This window comes from Felis catus, chromosome X, assembly GCF_018350175.1.
Source record: "Felis catus isolate Fca126 chromosome X, F.catus_Fca126_mat1.0, whole genome shotgun sequence".
NCBI classification, from domain to species: domain Eukaryota; kingdom Metazoa; phylum Chordata; class Mammalia; order Carnivora; family Felidae; genus Felis; species Felis catus.
In genome coordinates this window covers 12,893,348-12,914,277 of record NC_058386.1, presented here as the reverse complement: position 1 = coordinate 12,914,277, position 20,930 = coordinate 12,893,348, and the positions used below count along the sequence as shown (strand labels likewise).

General features: G+C 40.2%; 1 protein-coding gene across 1 annotated transcript in view; it reads left to right on the top strand.

Moving 5' to 3' along the window:
* LOC101086540 (calcium and integrin-binding family member 2-like) overlaps positions 1 to 20,656 on the top strand; it is a 39,050-nt gene extending 18,394 nt beyond the window's left edge. The window contains 3 exon segments of the mRNA XM_045051091.1: positions 18,831 to 19,029; positions 19,032 to 19,056; positions 19,059 to 20,656. Coding sequence (XP_044907026.1) covers positions 18,831 to 19,029; positions 19,032 to 19,056; positions 19,059 to 19,483 — 649 coding nt within the window. The 3' untranslated portion in view covers positions 19,484 to 20,656.
* The last annotated feature ends 274 nt before the right edge of the window (positions 20,657 to 20,930 follow it).

The following is a 20,930-nucleotide window of genomic DNA, read 5'->3' as shown; positions in this document are numbered from 1 at the left end:
ACATGATTCTATTTATATGATCATAAATGTCTCCTAGTACACATGTACAAGAGTTTAACCAGATATATTTCCAGAAATAGAATACATGGGTGGTGGTACATTATACGTATGTTTATTTTTAGTAGATAATGCCAAAGAGTCTTCTAAAGTGGAGAGTTTAATTTTTTTTTTACATTTACTTATTTTTGAGAGACAGAGAGAGAGCACAGGTGGGGGAGGGGCAGACAGAGAAGGAGACGCAGAATCTGAAGCAGGCTCCAGGCTCTGAGCTGTCAGCACAGAGCCCGACACAGGGCTTGAACCCACAAGCCATGAGATTGTGACCTGAGCTGAAGTCGGACGCTCAACCGACTCAGCCACCCAGGTGCCCCTAAAGTGGATGGTTTAAAGACTGTTAATTCTTATTATCAATCTGTAAATTATTTTAGGATTTTTTTGTGAATAATAAATAACAGTTTTTCTAAATCTTTACATCTTTGAGTCATTTGCCTTACCTTCCTGCACTGGCTAAGGACAATGTTAAGGAAGTGGTAGTAATGGATCCCTCTTGTGCTCTCATAATAGAGGAAATACTTTCAATATTTTGCCATAAGTGTGATATTTGCTGTAGGTTTATTTTTTATAGAGATTGATTATCAGGACAAAGAAGTTTATTTTTATTCTTATTTGCTAAAAATTCATGTTTTCATTTTTTATAAACCAAAGCTTTGTCATTTTTAATATATGATACATATTTAATATCAGTAATTTAAACCATACAGAGTAGTACAAAGAATAATTATATTATAATTATATTATTAAAATATTATATAAATATTATAAAAATATTATTAAAAATTTATAATTATAATTATAAAAATTATTGTATTCTCCATCACCAAGATAACTCTGCTAACTTTTTTTCATATTTTAATTTTTGGTATAAAAAAAAACATAAAGAAAAGCAGACAGAATAGTTTAACGAACCCTATATAGAAATCATGTCATCTGATTGGCATTTGACATGTTAGTTTCATCTGTTTTTAAATTCTGAAGTATTTTTTAAAAATTTTTTAATGTTTTATTTTTATTTTTTGAGAGAGAGAGAGAGACAGAGTGCAAAGAAAGGAGGAGCAGAAAGAGAGGGAGACACAGAATCCAAAGCAGGCTCCAGGCTCCGAGCTGGCAGCACAGAGCCTGATGTGGCGCTCGAGCCCAAGGATGCAGGTCGTGACCTGAGCTGAAGTCGGACGCTCAACCGACTGAACCACCCAGGCACCCCTAAATTCTGAAGTATTTTAAAGTAAATTTAAGATATTATATGGTGTTTCACACTTAAAATATTTTTGTTATCCAGCTCTTAAAAATAATATTTCATATAAGGCCACAATACCATGATCACTTTTAGTAAAATTAGCAGCATTACCTTAATACAATCTAAGAGTTCTTAACAGGTGAAAATTTTTTCTTGGAAGTGTGTGTGAAGAGTATCTTACTCTTTTTAAAGCACAGATATACACTTAGTACATACACAGAAATGCAGTACGCCTGTGGTATTAAAATTTCTTTTAGGGGACAGTTAGGAAAACAATGTCTAAAAAAGTTCCTTGTGTGGGTTCCTGTCCAAATTTCTCCAGTTTCCTCCAAAAGATTCTTTCAGCTGATACTTAGCTATGTTGGATAGAAGTCCTTAGTGAGACATATATTGCAAATATATTTTTATATGTCTTGTTTTAGCCTTTTAATTTTTCTAATGGGATACTTTAGAGACAAAAATAATTTTGATGAAGTTCAGTTTATCAACTTTTTAATATTATGGTTTCTTCTTTTTGTATCCTATTTAAGAAACATTTGTGGTGCACCTGGGTGGCTCAGCCGGTTAAGCGTCCAGCTTCAGCTCAGGTCATGACCTCATGGTTCACGAGTTCGAGCCCCATGTTGGGCTCTGTGCTGACAGCTCAGAACCTGGAGCCTGCTTCGGATTCTGTGTCTCCCTCTCTCTCAGCCTGTCCCCCGCTCAAGCTCTATCTCTCTCTGTCTCTCAAAAATAAATAAAAGACGTAAAAAAAAGAAAGAAAGAAAGAAAGAAAGAAAGAAAGAAAGAAAGAAAGAAACATTTGTCTATTCTGAGCTGACAAATATTTTCTACTATGTCTTCTTCTAAAAGTCCTATATTTTAGCTTTTACATTGGGTCTATAATCTATACTGATTTAATTTTGTGTATAATGTGAGGTAAGGGTTAAGGTTTATGTTTTTCAGTTGGATATTCAGTTGTTCTAGCATCGTTTGTTAAAAAGACTTTCCTTTCCCCCTTTGAATTGGCTTGGCACCTGTGTTGAAAGTCAATTAATATATATGTGCGTCAATTTCTGTACTCTCTATTTTGTTCTATGGATCTATGTGTCTATCTTTACATAAATATCACACTGTTTTGACTACTATAGACTTATAGCAGGTCTTGAAATTAGGAAGTGTGAGTCCTCTAACTCTGTTATTTTCAAAATTGTTTTGGCTATTCTAGATCCTATGCATTTCCTTATAAACTTTAAAATCAGCTTATCAATTCCACATAAAAAGATTTTTGAGATTTTGATTAGTATTATATTGAGTTTATAGATTAATTTGGTAGAAAATTGAAATTTTAACATTATGGAGTATTCTGTACACTATACATGGTATATGTTCTACTTGTACTTTGATTAAGTTGCTAGTAAAAGAGATAAACAAATCGCAGTATATTTGCCTTTCCTTGTGGCAAGGATGTGCAATTATATGTGAGTCTATATGGTTCTGAAACTTCTGGGGTACTTCTTGAGCACCAGCAAAGCACTGTCTCCCCTAAATCATTATGTTGGCGACTGGGAGCTAAGAAAGAATCAGAGTCAAGGATTTATATCTGCACTGCATGCTGGCTTAGATTTCCTTTTTTATTTTTTAAAGTTTATTTATTTATTTTGAGAGAGAGAGCAAGTCAGTGGGGGGGGGGGGGGGAGGGCGGGACAGAGATAGAGAGAGGGAGAGAGAGAATCCCAAGCAGGCTCCTCCCTGCCAGCCCAGAGCCCAACAGGCTTGAACTCCCGAAACCATGAGATCATGACCTGAGCTGAAATCAAGAGTCAGATGCTTAATCGACTGAGCCACCCAGGCGCCCTCCTTTTTTAAAAAATATGTTTAACCCTTTTTATTTTAAGTAGGCCACATCCAGTGTGGGGCTTGAATTCATGACCCCAAGATCAAGAGTCACATGCTCTGCCAGCTGAGCCAGTCAGGCACCCTTAGATTTCCTTTCAATAGATTTTGGAGATTTAATTAAAATAATTTTGAGTGTCATAATTAATCCTCTTAGTGTTAACCTTACCCAGAACTATTTATTCTTCCCTTTATATAAAATAATGCTATGAACTACTCTCAAAAGCACGTGGTAAGAAATGTGCATGTCTATCTGGATATGTTTTTCTATCTTTTCAGATGCAGAGTACAAGAACTTAGAAATATAATTTGTTTAGATGTTTGATCAAATTCTATGTCATCTACCACTAAGACACACTGATCTCCCACTCAGTGGCACAGGTTATCTTCCAAATATAAAATACCAATTAAAAAGTTTTTCTTGGGGCACCTGGGTGGCTCATTTGGTTGAGCGTCTAACTCTTGATTTCGGTTCAGGTCATGATCCCAGGGTGGTGGGATCGAGGCCCACATTGGGCTCTGCACTGAACGTGGAGCCTGCTTAAGATATTCTCTCTCTCTCCCCTGCCACCCCTCTCCCCCTCTCATGTGTGCACTCTCTCTGAAATAAAAAATGAACAAATAAAAAGTTTTTATTTTCCATGAGAAGTGCCTGATTGAAGAATATTGAAATGTTAATAGGAGCACAGCTCAGCAATCATTTATTGATGTTATTGTTTTTGTCTCCTCCAATTGACAGTGATAAAACAGCTGCTTATTTATTTTCTGCCCTTGCTCTTTTTTTGTGATTTCATTTCATTTCATTTCATTTCATTTATTTTATTTTATTTTATTTTATTTTAAAAATATTTATTTATTTATTTATTTATTTATTTATTTATTTATTTATTTATTTATTTATTTATTTTGAGAGAGAGCATGTGAGCAGGGAAGGAGCAGAGAGAAAGACACACACAGAATGCGAAGCAGGCTCTAAGCTCCAAGTTGTCAGCGCAGAGCCTGATGAGGGGCTCAAACTCATGGACTGTGAGATCATGACCTGAGCTGAAATGGGATGCTCAACCCACTGAGCCACCCAGGCAACCCTTTATTTTATTTTTTTAATTGAGGTATGATTGATATACAACATTATATTAGTTTCAGGTGGACAGCATAATGATTTAATATTTGTATATATTGCAGATGATCACCACAATAAATCTAGTTAACATCTGTCACCACATGTGGTTACAGATTTTCTTGTGATGAGAACATTTAACATTTATTCCTTTAGCAACTTTCAAATGTGCAGTACAGTATTGTTAACTATAGTAGCCATGCTGTATATTATATCCCCATGCCTAATTTATTTTATAACTGGAAATTTGTTTTTTAAAAAAAATGTTTTTAGGGGCGCCTGGGTGGCGCAGTCGGTTAAGCGTCCGACTTCAGCCAGGTCATGATCTCGCGGTCCGTGAGTTCGAGCCCCGCGTCGGGCTCTGGGCTGATGGCTCAGAGCCTGGAGCCTGTTTCTGATTCTGTGTCTCCCTCTCTCTCTGCCCCTCCCCCGTTCATGCTCTGTCTCTCTCTGTCCCAAAAATAAATAAATGTTGAAAAAAAGAAAAAATTTAAAAATGTTTTTAATGTTTATTCATTTTTGAGAGAGAGAGACAGAGTGTGAGCAGGGGAGGGGCAGAGAAAGAGGGAGACACAGAATCGAAAGCAACTCAATGCTCTGAGCTGTCAGCATAAAGCCTGACGTGGGGCTCAACCTCATGGACTGTGAGATCATGACCTGAGCCAAAGTTGGCCATTTAACCAACTGAGCCACTCAGGTGCCCCTATAACTGGAAGTCTGTACGTTTTGACCCACTTCACTCATTTCACCCCCCCCCCCGCCCCTTGCCTTTGGCAATGACCAATCTGTCCTCTGTATCTATGAGCTCAGTTTTATTTTTTATTCCATGGTATACATATATACCACAATTTCCATATCCATTCATCTATCAGTGGACGGTTAGGTTATTTCCCTATCTTAGCTATTGTCAATAATGCTGCAGTGAGTATGGGGGTACACATAGGCTGAAATGAGGGATAGAAGATATGTTGCATGCAAATGGAAATCAAATGAGAGCAGGGGTAGCTATACTTATATCAGACAAAACAGACCTTGAGTCAAAAATTATAACGAGACAAAGCAGGTCATTATGTAATGAAAGGGGGTCAGTTTATCAAGAAGATGTAACAATTGTACATATATATGCAGCCAGCATTTGGCATACCAAAATATATTAAGCAAATACTGACAGATCTGAAGGGAGAAATAGACAGCAGTGCAATAATTGTAGAGGACTTCAGTACTTTACTTTCTACGAAAGATAGATCATTCAGCCAGAAAATCAGGAAACATCAGACTTGAACTACACTTTAGAGCTGTGTGAGATGATGGATATGTTACTTAGTTTGACTGTGATAATCATTTTACAGTGTATATGTACATATAATTTTTGTCAATATTACTGCAAGAAAATTGGGAGAAAAAAGAAAGCAAAGAAATTAAAGTAGCAGAGGTTCAACCCATTTTTTAAATTTTTTAATTTTAATTCAAGTGTAGTTAACATACAGTGTTATATTAGTTTCCAGTGTATAATATAGAGATTCAACAATTCTATACATTACTCAGTGTTCATCGTGTTCAGTGTACTCTTTAATCCCCCTCACCTATTTCACCCATCCCCCAATCTTCCTCCCCTCTGGTAACCATCAGTTTGTTCTCTATAGTTAAGAGTCTTTTTCTTGGTTTGTTCCTCTTTTTCTTTCCCCTTCGGTTGCTTGTTTTGTTTCTTAAATTCCACCTATGAGTGTAATCATATACTATTTGTCTTTCTCTAACTAACTTATTTCACTTAGCATCATATTTTTTAGTTCCATCCATGTTGCAAATGGCAAAATCTCATTCCTTTTTATGGCTGAATAATATTTCGTTGTACATACATATCACTTCTTTTTTTTTTTAATTTTTTTAACGTTTATTTATTTTTGAGACAGAGAGAGACAGAGCATGAACGGGGGAGGGGCAGAGAGAGAGGGAGACACAGAACTGGAAGCAGGCTCCAGGCTCTGAGCCATCAGCCCAGAGCCCGACGCAGGGCTCGAACTCACAGACTGCGAGATCGTGACCTGAGCTGAAGTCGGATGCTAAACCGACTGAGCCACCCAGGTGCCCCATATCACTTCTTCTTTATGCATTCATCTATCAGTGGACGGTTGGGCTGCTTCCATAATTTGGCTATTGTACATAGTGCTGCCATAAATATAGGGGTGCATGTATCCCTTTGAATTAGTGTTTTTGTATTTTTTAAGTAAATACCCAGTAGTACAATTACTGGATCATAAGGTAGTTCTATTTTTAACTTTTTGAGGAACCTCCATACTATTTTCCACAGTGGCTGCACCAGTTTGCATTCCCACCAACAGTGCACCAGGGTTCATTTTTCTCCACATCCTCACCAACAATTGTTTCTTGTGTTTTTGATTTTAGCCATTCTGACAGGTGTGAGGGGACCTCTCCTTGTAGTTTTGATTTTCATTTCCCTGATGATGAGTGATGTTGAGCATCTATTCATACGTCCGTTGGCCATCAGTATGTCTTCTTTGGAGAAATGTCTATTCATGTCTTTTGCCCATTTTTAATTTTTTAAAAAGTCTTATTTATTTATTTTGAGACAGAGAGAGCATGAGTGGGGGAGGGGCAAAGAGAGAGGGAGAAAAAGAGAGAAAATTCCAAGCAGGGTCCGCATTCAGCTCAGAGCCTGACCTGGAGCTTGATCTCACAACCATGAGATTATGACCTGAGCCAAAATCAAGAGTTGGACATTTAACCGACTGAGCCACCCAGGAGCCCCTCCCCATTTTTTAATCAGATTATTATTATTTTTTTTTTTTGGTGTTCAGTTGTATAAGTTCTTTATATATTTTGGATACTAACTCTTTTTCAGATATGTCATTTGCAAATATCTTCTTCCATTTAGTAGGTTGCCTTTTAGTTTTATTGTTTCCTTTGCTGTTCAGAAACTTTTTATTTTTATTTGTCATCCCAATAGTTTGTTTTTGCTTTTATTTCCCTTGCTTCAGGAGACATATCTAGAAAAATGTTGCTACAGCCAATGTCAGTGAAAATATTGTCTGTTTTGTTTTCTAAGATTTTTGTGGTTTCAGGTCTCACATCTAATTCTTTAATCCATTTTTTAGTTTATTTTTGTGTATGATACATGAGAGTGGTCCAGTTTCATTCTTTTGCATATAACTGTCCAGCTTTCCCAATACCATTTGGTGAAGAGATTGTCTTTTTCCTATTGTATATTCTTTATTCCTTTGTTGGGGATTAATTGGCTATATAATTGTGGGCTTATTTCTGGGTTTTCTGTTCTGTTCTATTGATCTATGTGTCTATTTTTGTGCCATTCTGTTTAGATTCAACCCATCTTTTACAGTGTGGTGGGTTTTAATGAAGACTTTCCAGGGGCCCTAGCTCTCAATGCCATGTCTCAACTGCTCTTGGTTACAAAGAGAATGTTCTGTTGTTCTTGCAGCATCTGCCCAGACATTCCACATAGCCTTTTTTACTCTGGAGTCTTGCCACTTTACAAGGTTCTGCCCTGGAAAAGTAGGGCAAGGTCACCTTTGCTCTCAGATTCCCCAAACTCATCTTGTGGTTTCTGTCCTCTCCTTTCCTCTAATTGTCCCTCAGAGAGGGGCAGGCACAGTACATAGAGACTCTCCGCCTTTCAGAGAACATGTTCATCCCCAGTACATAAGCTGTATTTACTTCCCTACTGGTTCTTTCTTTATTTACATCTCAATGTTTTATTTAAACATTTTTTATTGGGGTATAATTTGCATACACATTAAAATGTATAGATCATAATTATGAAATTCAGTAAGATTTGTCCAATGTTTATAAGTATGTCACTCACACCCATATTAAGATAGGGAACATTTTCATCACCCCCAGAAACTTCCCTCATGCCCCTTTCCAGTCAACCCATTCCCAACCACTTTCCTAATTTTTATCAGTATATATTAGTTTTAGCCTGATTTAGAACTGCGTATCAATGGAATCATATAGTATATACTCTTGTGTCTGGCATTTTTTCACTCAACATCAGGTCTTTGAGGTCCCAAGAGTATTTTTAATTTCACTCTTAAATCATTATATTTTATCCATTCCTTGAGTCCTTCAAAGCCTAGGACTCTGTGGCTATAAAACCTGAACTTCTGAAATTGAAAAGCGCTTTTTTTTTTAATGCTCTTTTGCTATATCATCTCTTCCCTTTGACCAAGATTCATCCACTTAAGCAGGAAAGGTTCAAGAATGGCCAGGAAATGTGGAGGGAATCTGCCAAAAGCTCCAAGAATTATCCTATCACGGAGTCAAGAGCAAAGTCCGGATTTCAACCCAGGAACCCTGGGACATCTGCTATTAACATTGCTGCCCCCCTTCCCAGGTTTTCCTGGAGGATTTAAAGGTTTAAAAGATTTAAAGAATTGTCTGCTGAGAAGAAGGAGGAAAATGGAAAGTTTTGAAATATGCATTGCTTTTTACTAGAGACAGGTGGCCAAAAAGCATTCCTTTGGCAGATAAGCTGGCAGTGCTGCAACTCAGCACTAAGCAACAGAAGTTTAAGAATCAGGGCACCTGGGTGGCTCACTCGGTTAAGCGTCAGACTCTTGATTTCGGCTCAAGTCATGATCTCACGGTTTGTGAGTTCAAGCCCCCCATTGGGCTCTGCAACTGACAGTGTGGGGCCTGCTTGAGATTCTCTCTCTCTCTCTCTCTCTCTCTCTCTCTGCCCCTCCCCTGCTCTCTCTCTCTCTCTCTCATAAATAAACATTAAAAAAAATTTTAGGAATCATGAGTGACTGGGGCGCCTGGGTGGCTTAGTCGTTGTGCATACAACTTTGGCTCAGGTCATGATCTCATGGTTCATGAGTTCGAGCCCCGGTTTGGGCTTTGTGCTGACAGCTCAGAGTCTGGAGACTGCTTCGGATTCTGTGTTTCCCTCTCTCCCTTTGCCCCTTCCCCACCCGTGCTTTGTCTCTCTTGCTCAAAAATAAATATATGTATATATAAAAAGAACCAGTTGTGAAGGTTCTTACTAGTGAGATTAAGCCTTCTTCAGGGTATTCCTGATTAAAAACAAACAGCTGAACTTAGAAGTATGGCTGACCAAAATAAGTACCTTTCCATGCCTTTCCCCTCGTGGTTTGTAGAATTAGTTGAGCTGGGCTCTGCCAGAGGCTAGCTGTGTTGCTTTGGGCAAGTCTCATCACTTTTCTGTGCCTCGTTCCTGCAGTGCTGAAATGAGAGGATTACAGATATAAATGGTCACTGCACTTCCTTCTAACTCAAAATTACAATAAATTAATGTTTGTAGTGTCCAGTAAAGGAGCAAATCAGTGTACATATAAACCAAAGATCCTTGCCAAAGATGCAGGACATGCTAGCTGGATGAACGTGGAGGCTTATTACTGTGGTTTCTGTTCCCACAAGGAATGGCATCGTCTCCCTTTGGATCCATCATATATGCATGAAATGAAAAGAGGTAAAAATGGTTTTACTATGTTTTTAAGTTTTTATTAGGTAGTGCTAGGTATGGAGTGAAAGAAATAGAACTCTGATCCTCTTGTTTGGAAGCATAATAATGTGACTTTTAAAATAAATTCAGTTTTGGTGACAGCAAAAAAATGGTAGTTTGCAGTACCAGTAAAATTTGTCCAATTCTTCCAAAGAACATGGGTGCACCCTAGCTTAATGTTGAGGTTACATAAATGAGAACATCATGGTTTTCAGAGCTATACTAATAAGTCACTATATACCCAGATGTTCTGGGTATAGTACTATTTAGTACTATAGTACTATAGTTTAGAACATTTTGCATATATCATATTGTATCACAATAAATTATAAAAGTAAGGCTGATATATTATTGTCCCCAGAAAAGATGAGTAACTCACCCAAGGTCAGGAAACTAATTAGTGGAAACTTTCAACTATTACACGTGGGAGTTTACTTGGATATCATTTCAAGATTCGTTTTTATATGCCTTACTGCTTCTGAATTAAGCTTGTAATTTTTTCTGTTTTGTTTGTTCAGTCATAAGACTCTGTTTGACACAAGTGTTTGTTCTACTGTTAATATTTTTTTGAAAACTGTCAACGTTGGAAAATGTTACATAAAAAGAATTATGGTGAGGGAACAGAAATGGTCTTGGGGCATCTGGGTGGCTCAGTCGGTTAAGCATCCAACTCTTGATTTCAGCTCGGGTCATGATCTCACGGTTCATGGGATCGAGCTGCGAGTCCAGCTCTGCTCTGACAGCGCAGAGCCTGCTTGGGATTCTCTCTCTCTCTCTCTCTCTCTCTCTCTGCCTCTCCTTTGCTCGCACACTCTCTCTCAAAATATATAAATAAGCATTAAAAAAAGAGAAAGAAATGGTCTTGCTTTGTGGAGTCTCCAGACAAAAATGACTAAATCAACTTATGCTGAAATCCTAACTTTGGCATTCTGAAGAATGACACAAATAATAGATGGCAATGGTTAAAATCTAATGATTCTCTGAGATCTATAGGGATGTAGGAGGGGCAGGTACTGAGGTAGTCTTTAAAGTTTCTGAATTTTCATTCAAGCCATTACTTTGCCAACTGTTCCGTGCTTTCTCCTGATGCTATTTGTGAAGTGTTTTCCTTCAGAGAAGGGTCTCCAAAGAACAGCGATCTGGTGAGCAAGCAGCACACTAGGATCTCCATAAGAGAGAACTCCCTACTTGTGTCCTTTGCTCTGACACTCCAGGCAGCTCTGCGCAGAGCTTCACTCCAGGAGGTCTCTTCTGAGCACCGTTGGTACAAAAAATTACCAACTTTCAAAATAAAGGTCAGTTCAGGGGCACCTGACACAAATTTCATCTCTCCCCTATGTGCCACCAGGTGAGCCTTCTCTGGAATAACATAAAAACCTGATCAGGGCAACTTATAAAATGGTTTGCAATAATAGAATAGCACCCAAAGACTGGAAATATTTCAAGTTCCATGGCAGATGTTATCTTAGGCCTGTGTGGAAAACTTTGGAGAAGACTGGGCCAGCTATTTAAATAAAGTGGGAGTAGCTCTTTTGCATTTGGGAGTGCAGGCTTCCTAAAGAGACGAATCAGCAGAATAACTTGGGGTTCTGGTTTAGAAACTTTAAGGTTTTTCCAACATCATGATTATTCTTATTACACCTCCCCAAGGTGGGGACCAAAGTGTAACTACTTATCAGCTTCAAGCAAATGACAAGTCAATACAGAAGAGAGAGTAAACGGTAGATTGTTATGGCCAGAGGAGAATACCTTACAGTTTATTTCAAAACCGATGTCTACGGGATTTTATGAGACAAAAAGATTTGTATAAAGTACTATTTTGTGGGCCTTGTTTGTTATAGTCATGGTATAATAGAAAAATAAATGCTTTCAGCTATGATCTGCCTGGGGAAATGGTGAATGGGCAGTGACAGGTAATGTTGATATTTATTTGCTATTTGATATAATGGAAAAAACATTGGATTTATAAATTAGAAGAGTTGGATTGGTTGCAAGTTAATTATGTGATCTTGGATAAGTCAACTGGCCCACTGGGTCTCAAAATGTAGTGGTTCTTAAAGAAGACAAGGAGGGGTTTTAAAACACAGCTTCCTGGATCTCATCCCTTAGAGGTTCTGGTTCACTAGGCCTGGAATAAGACCTGAGATTCTGAATTTCTAACAAGCTTCCAGCTGATGCCGATGCTGCTGGCCTCGGGGCCATACTGGGAGGAGCAAGGAAGTCTGAGACAAGGCTCTCTTTATTTTCAAAAGGTGACCACTATGTTAGAAAATTACTCAGGTCTCTTTTGGCCCATAAAATTTTCTGCGGTTCAGTTTTGTTCTATTTGCCCTGCTCGAAGTGTCTGTAATTTTTCTTTCTAATGGAGATGGCTAATGGCAGGGCATAAATTAAATCATTGAAGGAGCAACTGTCTTAGGGAAAATTTGTTGCTTTAAAAGTATTAGCCATTAGCAACAAGTGCCCACTTAAATATTTTATGTTCAGTTTTATGGTTGAGTCTCCTCAGTGAAATAAAAAAAAATTCCTCTGGAAGGCTTGAGTTTGAGCATTAACTCTGCCGCTTACTAACCCCATGACCTTAACCTTTCTTAGTTTCCTCATCTGTAAAATGGGGAAACCAAGTCCAAGTCTTTCCTGTATCGGTAGTTCCTGGAATACGCACACGAAAGCACCTTGTAGGTTGCTAGGAGTCATACAAACGTAAGGAGTGACTGTATTCAAGGCACAGTGAATAGGAGTCGCAACGCGGAGCACTCAGCCAGTTCCCGCATGATGCATGAGAGGCCATGTGGCCTCTTAACAGCACTCTACAAGCAGGAGGGATCATTGTTCTAGCTCTGTGGCTTAGTTTGTCCACAGGAGTGTCTGTTACATGCTTTTTACAGCCTGGCACTGAAATAGGAGAAATCCAAGCAGATAACGGTATGAGTCAGGGTAGCAGAACCACGATGAGTATTATGGAAGAAGAAATCTATTATAAGAATTAGATCTTGGCAGTGGGAGAGGAGCTGGGGAAGCAAACATTGGGCAGTGGCAGCCGGGAGCTGAAGGGTTGTGGGAAGGTCACTAACTAACCCTGGCATCAGCGAATGAGTCAGAGCTTCCAAGGAAACCCTGGCGCTTGGCACATCCAGTGTCTGGAGTCAGATCAGAAATGGGAGCTGGTAGAGTAGTCATGGCAAGCTGTTGGCTCTTTGTGGCCACTGCCTCTGCAAATTGCAGAGAATTATGTGGTGGTGGGCCTGGGATTGCTGTCAGTCAGCAGGGGCCAGAGAGCTGGAGGGGTGGAGGTGAGGAGAGTGAGGACCAGCCGGAACGTGCTCACACCTGTATCTGTGTCTCACCACCTCTAACCACCTGTGACCTCAGAGCGTAATGGCTGCTGCTTCCTTCTGCCTTCTAAATCTTGTACAAGCTCACCTTTTGTTTAACTTAGAACCATGCAGAGGGGCGCCTGGGTGGTTTAGTCAGTTAAGCGTCTGACTTTGGCTCAGGTCATGATCTCGCGGTTCATGAGTTCGAGCCCCATGTTGGGCTCTGTGCTGACAGTTCGGAGCCTTGAGCCTGCTTCGGATTCTGTGTCTCCCCTTCTCTGTGCCTCACCCCTGCTTGCGCTCTGTCTCTCAAAAATGAATAAACGTTAAAAAAAATAAAAAAAAAAAAAAAAAAACAAGCACCAAAAGAACCACACAGAAAGGGAGATTTTGGAGAACTTAATCCCCGGCATAAAAAGTTGATAGAACAATCCAGCATGATGTCTGACAACATTTCTGAAGCACATACCGACTGAATAATGAGCTATTTCCTTATCCAAAGGGGACAAGTTATCCATCTCTAAAAGTGAGAAAACAGCACTGTGTTCAAAGACATATTCCGGTCCCAGAATAATAAATTGTAGTCATTTAAACGTCTTGAGAATGCACATGCATATGTAAGAAGTATGTATAAGGCCTTGTTTGTGTTGGTGGACATGCATAAACAATCACAAAATGCAAGCAATTTCCACATGTAACCAAGAGAAGGTCCTAGGACTCTCATTTATACAGTGTGTAGTAAGAGGATTTGGATTGCAGGGAACAGCACTACATGGTAATGCAAGTGGGAAGAGCTGTGCATGTGGGTCCTAGAGAATGTTTCCTCAGTATGTAAACAGAGGATATGGCAGAAAGCGTAAAAAATGTGTTGTTCCTGTACAGTCGATCCTCATTATTTGCAGATTCAATTTTCAAATTCACCACTTGCTGAATCTTATTTGTAAACCCAAATCAATACTCGCAAGACTTTAGTGGTAATTCTCAGCCATGCACGGAGAAGCAGAAAATTTTAGTTACCTGACACACATTCCCAGCTGAGGTCGAAAAAGGCAACGCTCCGCCTTTTTGTTTCAGCTCTTCTACCGTGAATAAGTGTCCTTTCTGTGTGTTTTTTTTTTTTTTAATTTTTTGTATTTTTTTTTTTTTGTTTATTTTTTGAGAGAGAGAGAGCAAGCTGGGGAGGGGCAGAGAGAGAGAGAGGGAGACACGGAATCTGAAACAGGCTCCAGGTTCTAAGCTCTTAGCACAGAGCCTGATCTGGGGGCTCGAACCCACGAACCAAGAGATCATGACCTGAGCCGATGTCGGACATTCAACCGACTGAGCCACCCAGGTGCCCGCCTGTGGTTTGTTTAGTAGTACAGTTTTCATATTTTTGTGCTCTGTGTTGGCAATTTTGCTGTTGAAAATGGCCCCCAGGTATAGGGCTGACATGCTGTCTAATGTTCCTATATGTGTGCTTCTGTTTAAAGACACTTTATTTAGTAGGTATTATTGATTCATTAACATTGAACTCATGAAACAGGAGCTTTAAACAGAAGCACACATAAAATAAGGTTACGTATTGACTGGTTGATGAAAATGTTATAATTAGAGGAACCCAATCCTTTATTACCTCCAGGAGCAATGTTCAGTATTCATTAACACAGTATTCAAGTATTCATGGCTACTTTATAGAACATAACGCCAGAGATAATGAGAACCAACTGTACATCTTAAAAGGAAGGATGGATTACTTTCGGTCTCTCAGAAAAGGCTAGATGTAATGGTGAAAGGCAGATCTCAATCTGTCACCATTTGGCTGATGCCTGAAATTATATTCTTAGTCCAGTGTTTTGGCAGCTTATTGCAGTGCACATACCTGGGGTGATTGCTCTTTTAACCTTCTCAGCCAATCACACTTTAGTATGAATAAACCTCAGTAATTTTCCTGAGATCAAGAACCTATTTGAGATTGCATATAAAGGAATAGTCATGAAAGAAAAAAATGTGCTTTAGATACCAAATACATAATGTCCTGGCCTTCACAGAAGAGGCATATTGAGGAAAAGAGAAGAAATATTAGATCTGGGACTGTTCTCTCTCTCTTTTACTTTCCTATTCCCCTTTCCCCACTTCCTTTTACTTCGGACGATAGTACCTCAAATCTTGCAATATGCCATATGCTCATTTATCTCTGCGTCTTGCAAAGTTGGCCCCTGATCACTGACCTCTGCTTTCCTACGCCCTTGTCAGCCTCAGAGCTGCTCTTCATCCTTCAGGTCTCAACTTAGATGCCTCCTCATTCAGACTTCTTAGGTTCCCTAGGTCTTCATCAAGTATGACACTCTGTATTCTCGTATAATATCCTTATATGGCGCTGTGTGTTTCTTGTATAATATTCCTCCCATGGGATTAAAATGCTCTGTTTACTCTCGCCCTGCTTTACTGGGCTAAAGTCTTAATGAAGATTTGGGAAAGATTTATCACGTTATCATTGTAAGCGGTAGTCACGTGGAAGAAATAACATATATTGTGGTTGAATATATAACTAGCTAGCATGTCTCTTCAACTTTTGAGTCAGATATAAGAGAAAAATTCCAATATGGGCTTTTCTGACAAGAACCTCTGAATATTAACTTTTCCCATACCTTAAGTCTGTGCATGTTAACTGAAACATCTTAACTGTATTTAGCAGGCAGGTATAGCTCTGTCATGAATGATCACAAAATCTTAGTGGCATACTAACTTAGCGGCATTTATGTTGCTCATGGTTCAGCAGGGGAAGCTGTGCTTTATGCTCTTGTTCTGAGAGTTGGCTGCGGTGAATTCTCCGTGTGGCTCATCGTGGGACTAGAGCTAAATGGTTAGCAGTTATGTAGGACAGCTTGGCTCCTGGCAGTGGCAATGCAAGCAAATTTCAAGTCTCTGCTTGTGTCATGTGTACTAATAATCTATTGGTTAAAACAAAGGGGGGGCGTGTAGAATGGGAGCTCTTCTACCCCTCTGGGCAAAGTTGACAAATCCCGCTCTTTTGGAAGAAGGACATAGACAAGATTTTCCAGGCTAATTTTGCTTCAGGTCTTGGGAGAGTGTGAGAGAGGACATCAGATGTTTTGCAGTAGTCTCAGGAATTGCTGGTCCCCGTCCTGCCTGGAAATGTTCAGCACATCCCCTCTCTGGGGAAGTTAAAGCTTTCTAAGCAACACCCTTCCAAAGAAGTAGTGTCATTAAATATAAAGACAATGAAGAACTGCTTTACATGATAGACATCACCCTTTAAAAATAGCTCATCGAGCTTTTAATTCTTTTTTTAAAAATTTTTAAATGTTTATTTTTGAGAGAGAGAGAGAAGGAGAGAGAGAGAGAAAGAGGGAGAGAGATCTTGCACTAGCAGGGGAGGGGCACAGAGAGGAGACAGAGAATCTGAAGCAGGCGCCATGCTATCAGTGCAAGGTCTGATGTAGAGCTCAAACTCACAAACCATGAGATCATGACCTGAGCTGAAGTCGGACACTTAACTGACTGAGCCACCCAGGCGCCCCAAGCATTGAATTCTGATGATGACTGGTATCTTATGGAGATGAACAGAAGGTCTCCCCATGGCCATGGTGATGTCAACAGCAGGGCTTTCCAAAGGATTTTTGAGATTGCTGAGGAGATTAATGGCAGTAATGTCCAATAGGGAGATTTCATTCTGTGGGTTTTACTCTATTTTTTTGTTGTTGTTGTTTTTGGTTTTGTTTTTGTTTGGTTTTTATCATTACTGTTTTTTACATTTAAATCTTAAATCCATTTGGAATTTAGTTTTGGATATGGTGTGAGCTAGGGATTCAATTTTATTTTCTTTAACCTATATAGACAGATGTGCCAGTACCATTTAACAAATACACTATTCTTTTCCTCTTGAATTTGAATGTTGCCTTTATCCTATATTTTAATGTATTTACTGGAATCTATTTCTGGGATTGCTACTTCACTCTGCTGCTTTATTTGCACATTTTGTTTTAATTTTAGAGAGAGAGAGAGAGAGCAGGGGAGAGGGGCAGAGGGAGAGAGAGAGAGAAAATCTTAAGTAGGCTCCACACTCAGAGTGGAGCCCAATGTGGGGCTTGATCCCATGACCCTGGGATCATGGTCTGAGCTGAAATCAAGAGTTGGGCGTTCAACCAATTGAGCCACCCAGGCACCCCTATTTGAACATTTCTGTGCCAAACTATAGTATTTCGATGGTAGTGGTTTTATAGTATGTTTAATATCTAAGATAAGCCCTCCCAAATATACTGTAATCTTCTCTTTAATAATTTTATTGGATTGGGTGTTTGGACTTACATGGACTTTATATGTACTTAAAAATTCTCGTTGGGATCATAATGAATATTTTACTGAATTATATACTAATTTTAGGAAAATGACTTTTTATGATAGCTAGTGTTTCCATCAAAGAATACCTTACCATTTGTTCAGATATTGTTTTATGCATTCAGTAAGAGTTGGAAAAGAGCCAGGTATGATTTAAGACAGAGAGAAGGCCAGTATGGCTGGAACAGAGAGCCAGGGTAGAAAGGAGATGACCAATCATAACCTAGAGGGCATTCTCACTCTTCAGCATGACTTTATTGAAGATTTATGTGTTGAGGTTAAAGTTTACTTCTCAGAGGATATATATTATTTTATCTTCCTTATTTACAAGTCCTCGAAGAAGCCATTCTATATATTTTTTGCTGCAGAAGAAACTCTTGTTTTCATAACTTGTTAAAGCACCTGTTAAAGATTATCAGTGGGTAGAGACAGAAAATAGAATGGTGGCTTCCAGGGACTGAGGAGGGGGTGGGGAATGGGGAGCTTTGTATTTTTCTTAAGTTTATTTTCAGTAGCCTAAAGATTTGTTTATATCACTGTTTAGTACAGATACAAAATGTACAAGTCTTCAAAAGCGATTTATACTAAATAAGAATAAATTCGATCTAAGAAAATGTTAAAAGAAAAAAAAAGGATTCCCATTGCAATGAGAATTCCCATCAGCAATAAGAAATTTCAAAGATTTCACTGATTTCTGAGAATATATCCATAGATCTCAGTTTAGAAACTCTATTTCTTGTTCCTGCTTTAAGATACACCTTGGAAGGGCACCTGGGTAGCTCAGTGGGTTAAGTCTCAGGTTCTTGATTTCAGCTCAGGTCATGATCTCAGGGTTCATGAAATCGAGTCTGCTTGGGAATCTCTCTGCCCCTCCCCTGCTCATGCTCTGTCTCTCTCTCAAAATACATAAATAAACATGAGAAAATTAAAAAAAAAAAAAGATACACCTTGGAAAAATGGTAAAGCAACAGACACCATTTGTTTTTGGCATCCTCTCACTTCCTTTCTGTGTCCACTACCCCCATACTCTGCCACTCCTTTCCTTGTCCTTCAGGTGTCCAGTGTCTCTTTGTGCTCCTTTGATCACTCAACCACCCCCGCCTTCCACCACCAGTTTATTAAGTTATGGTTGACATACAAAAAGCTGTGTGTATTTAATATATACAACTTGAGGAGTTTGGAGATAAGTATATGGCCATGAAAATATCACCACAATCTATGCCATAAACATACCCATAACTTCCAAAAGTTTCCTCTTTGTTCCCTTTATTAGTGTGTGTGTGTGTGTGTGTGTGTGTGTGTGTGTGTGTGTGATAAGAACCCATAATAGAAGATTTACCCTCTTAGTAAAATTTTAAATATATGCTGCGGTCTTTTAAACTACAGGTGTGGCCGTGGGCCCGCCCCCCGATGCTGCGGGGGTGGGGGGGGGTGGGGGGGGCTGCCGGGTGGGTCTGCAGTGGGCGGGGCTCAGGCTCTGGCGCCTGGGCAACACAAGCAGATCACTTCCACGGAGGAGCAGCTGGACTACTACCGGGACTGCACCTTCTTCAGTGAGCAGGACATCCTCACGCTCCACGCGCAATTGCACGCTTCTACCAGCTGGCCCCCAGCCCGTTCCAGTGGACTGTCGGAAAAGCCCCGTCGTCCATGTGCCGATGAGCCTCGTCATCGTGATGCCGGAGCTCCGGGACGACCCATTCAAGGAAAGGATCGTAGAGGCTTTTACTGAGGATGGCAGGGGGAACCGCACCTTCGGCAACTTTGTGGGTATGTCCTCTGTGCTCTGCGAGTTGGCTCTCCGGGAGCTCAAGGCAAACTATTCCTTCAACACCTACAACTTCGTCTGCAAGGAGGATCTGAAGCGGAAGCTGGCCGGGCTCACCCAGTCGGAGTTGGACGAGGAGGTGATGCTCATGTGCGACAAGATCATCGAGGAGGCCGACCTGGACAAGGATGGTAAACTGGACTTTGTGGACCTTGAGGACGTGATTGCCAAGGCCCGCGACTTCCTCAGCACCTTCCACATCCGGATCTGAGGACGCTGCTGAGGGTGTGGTGGCCCAGAAGCTGACCATCTGGCTCTGCTGCTGTCTACACAAGTGTGACCTCCAAGCTGCCCAGAGAAGGGGCTGTGGCCTCTGGGGTTATTCCCACCAACATTTCCTTGGGCCCTTTCAGCAAAAATCCTTACCCAGGAAAGGGGGGTGTGAGGAGCAGGGACCTTCCCAGACCCCAGGGCCTCCAAAGGCCTCCTATCTGTCCCCACCCACTCCAGCTCCCCAGACCCTGGTCCTCTCCCTGTCACAAACGGCCCCACTGGGAGGGGAAGGCGGAGACCTCATGGGGCAGGGGATGCCCACGTGTCCAAGGGCTGGACAGGCATCCCAGTCGCGCAGGGAAAAGTGAAAAATGAAAGAGGACAATGTTTTATGAGCTATGCGGTCTTTCTCTCAAACCCACAGCTGGGCCGCACACCAGTCCGCCAGGTCTCCGTCTCCCCCAACCCTCCCATCGTGAAGCTGTGAGGAGAGTAGGCCGAGGGCTCTGTCCCTGTCCCTAGCTCTGAGTCCTGGGCACCCCTTCTCCTCCACCCTCCCCAAGACCTGGAATTCTCACTGGTGTGTGCTGACCACACATTTGTGAACTTCTGGTAATAAAGCACTTTCATGTCCCCATAAAACAAAACGGAACAAAAACCACAGGCACTGTGCTGCACTGTAGATCTGTAGGACTGTTTCATCTTGTGCACCTGAGACTTTGTGTCCTTTCACGAATACCTCTGCATTTATCCTTCCCTTGAGCGGCTGCCAACCACCACTCTACTTTCTGCTTCTATGAGTTTGACTAGATTCCTTGCGTAGGGGAGATCATGTATTATTTTTCCTTCTGTGTCTGCCTAATTCACTTATCATATCCTCCAGGTTCATCCATATTCCGGCGGATGGCAAGATTTTCTTCTTTTTAAAGGCTAAATAATATTCCATTGTTTGTATATAGCACATTTTCTTTATCCGTTCACCCATCAGCAGACATTTAGGTTGCTTCTGTATCATGGCTATTGTGAACAATACTTCAGCGAGCATGGGAGTGCAGGTAGCGTTTTGAGATAGGAACCTTATTTCCTTTAATATATACCAGAAGTGGGATTGGTAGATCATATGGTAGTTCTATTTTTAATTTTTTGAGGAATTATTCCATAGCTACTATTCTAATTTACATTCCCAACAGCGTACAAGGGTTCCCTTTCCTCCATATGCTCACCAGCGCTTGTTACATATAAATATTTTTGATAATAGCCACCTTAACAGGTATGAGGTGGTATCTCATTGTCATTTTGATTTGCATTTCCCTGATAATTAGTGATGTTGAGCAGCTTTTCGTATACTGGCCATTTGTATGTATTCTTTTTTTATTTTTTCTTTTTCATTTGTACATATTCTTTGGGGAAATATGTATTTAGTTCCTTTGCCCATTTTAAAATTG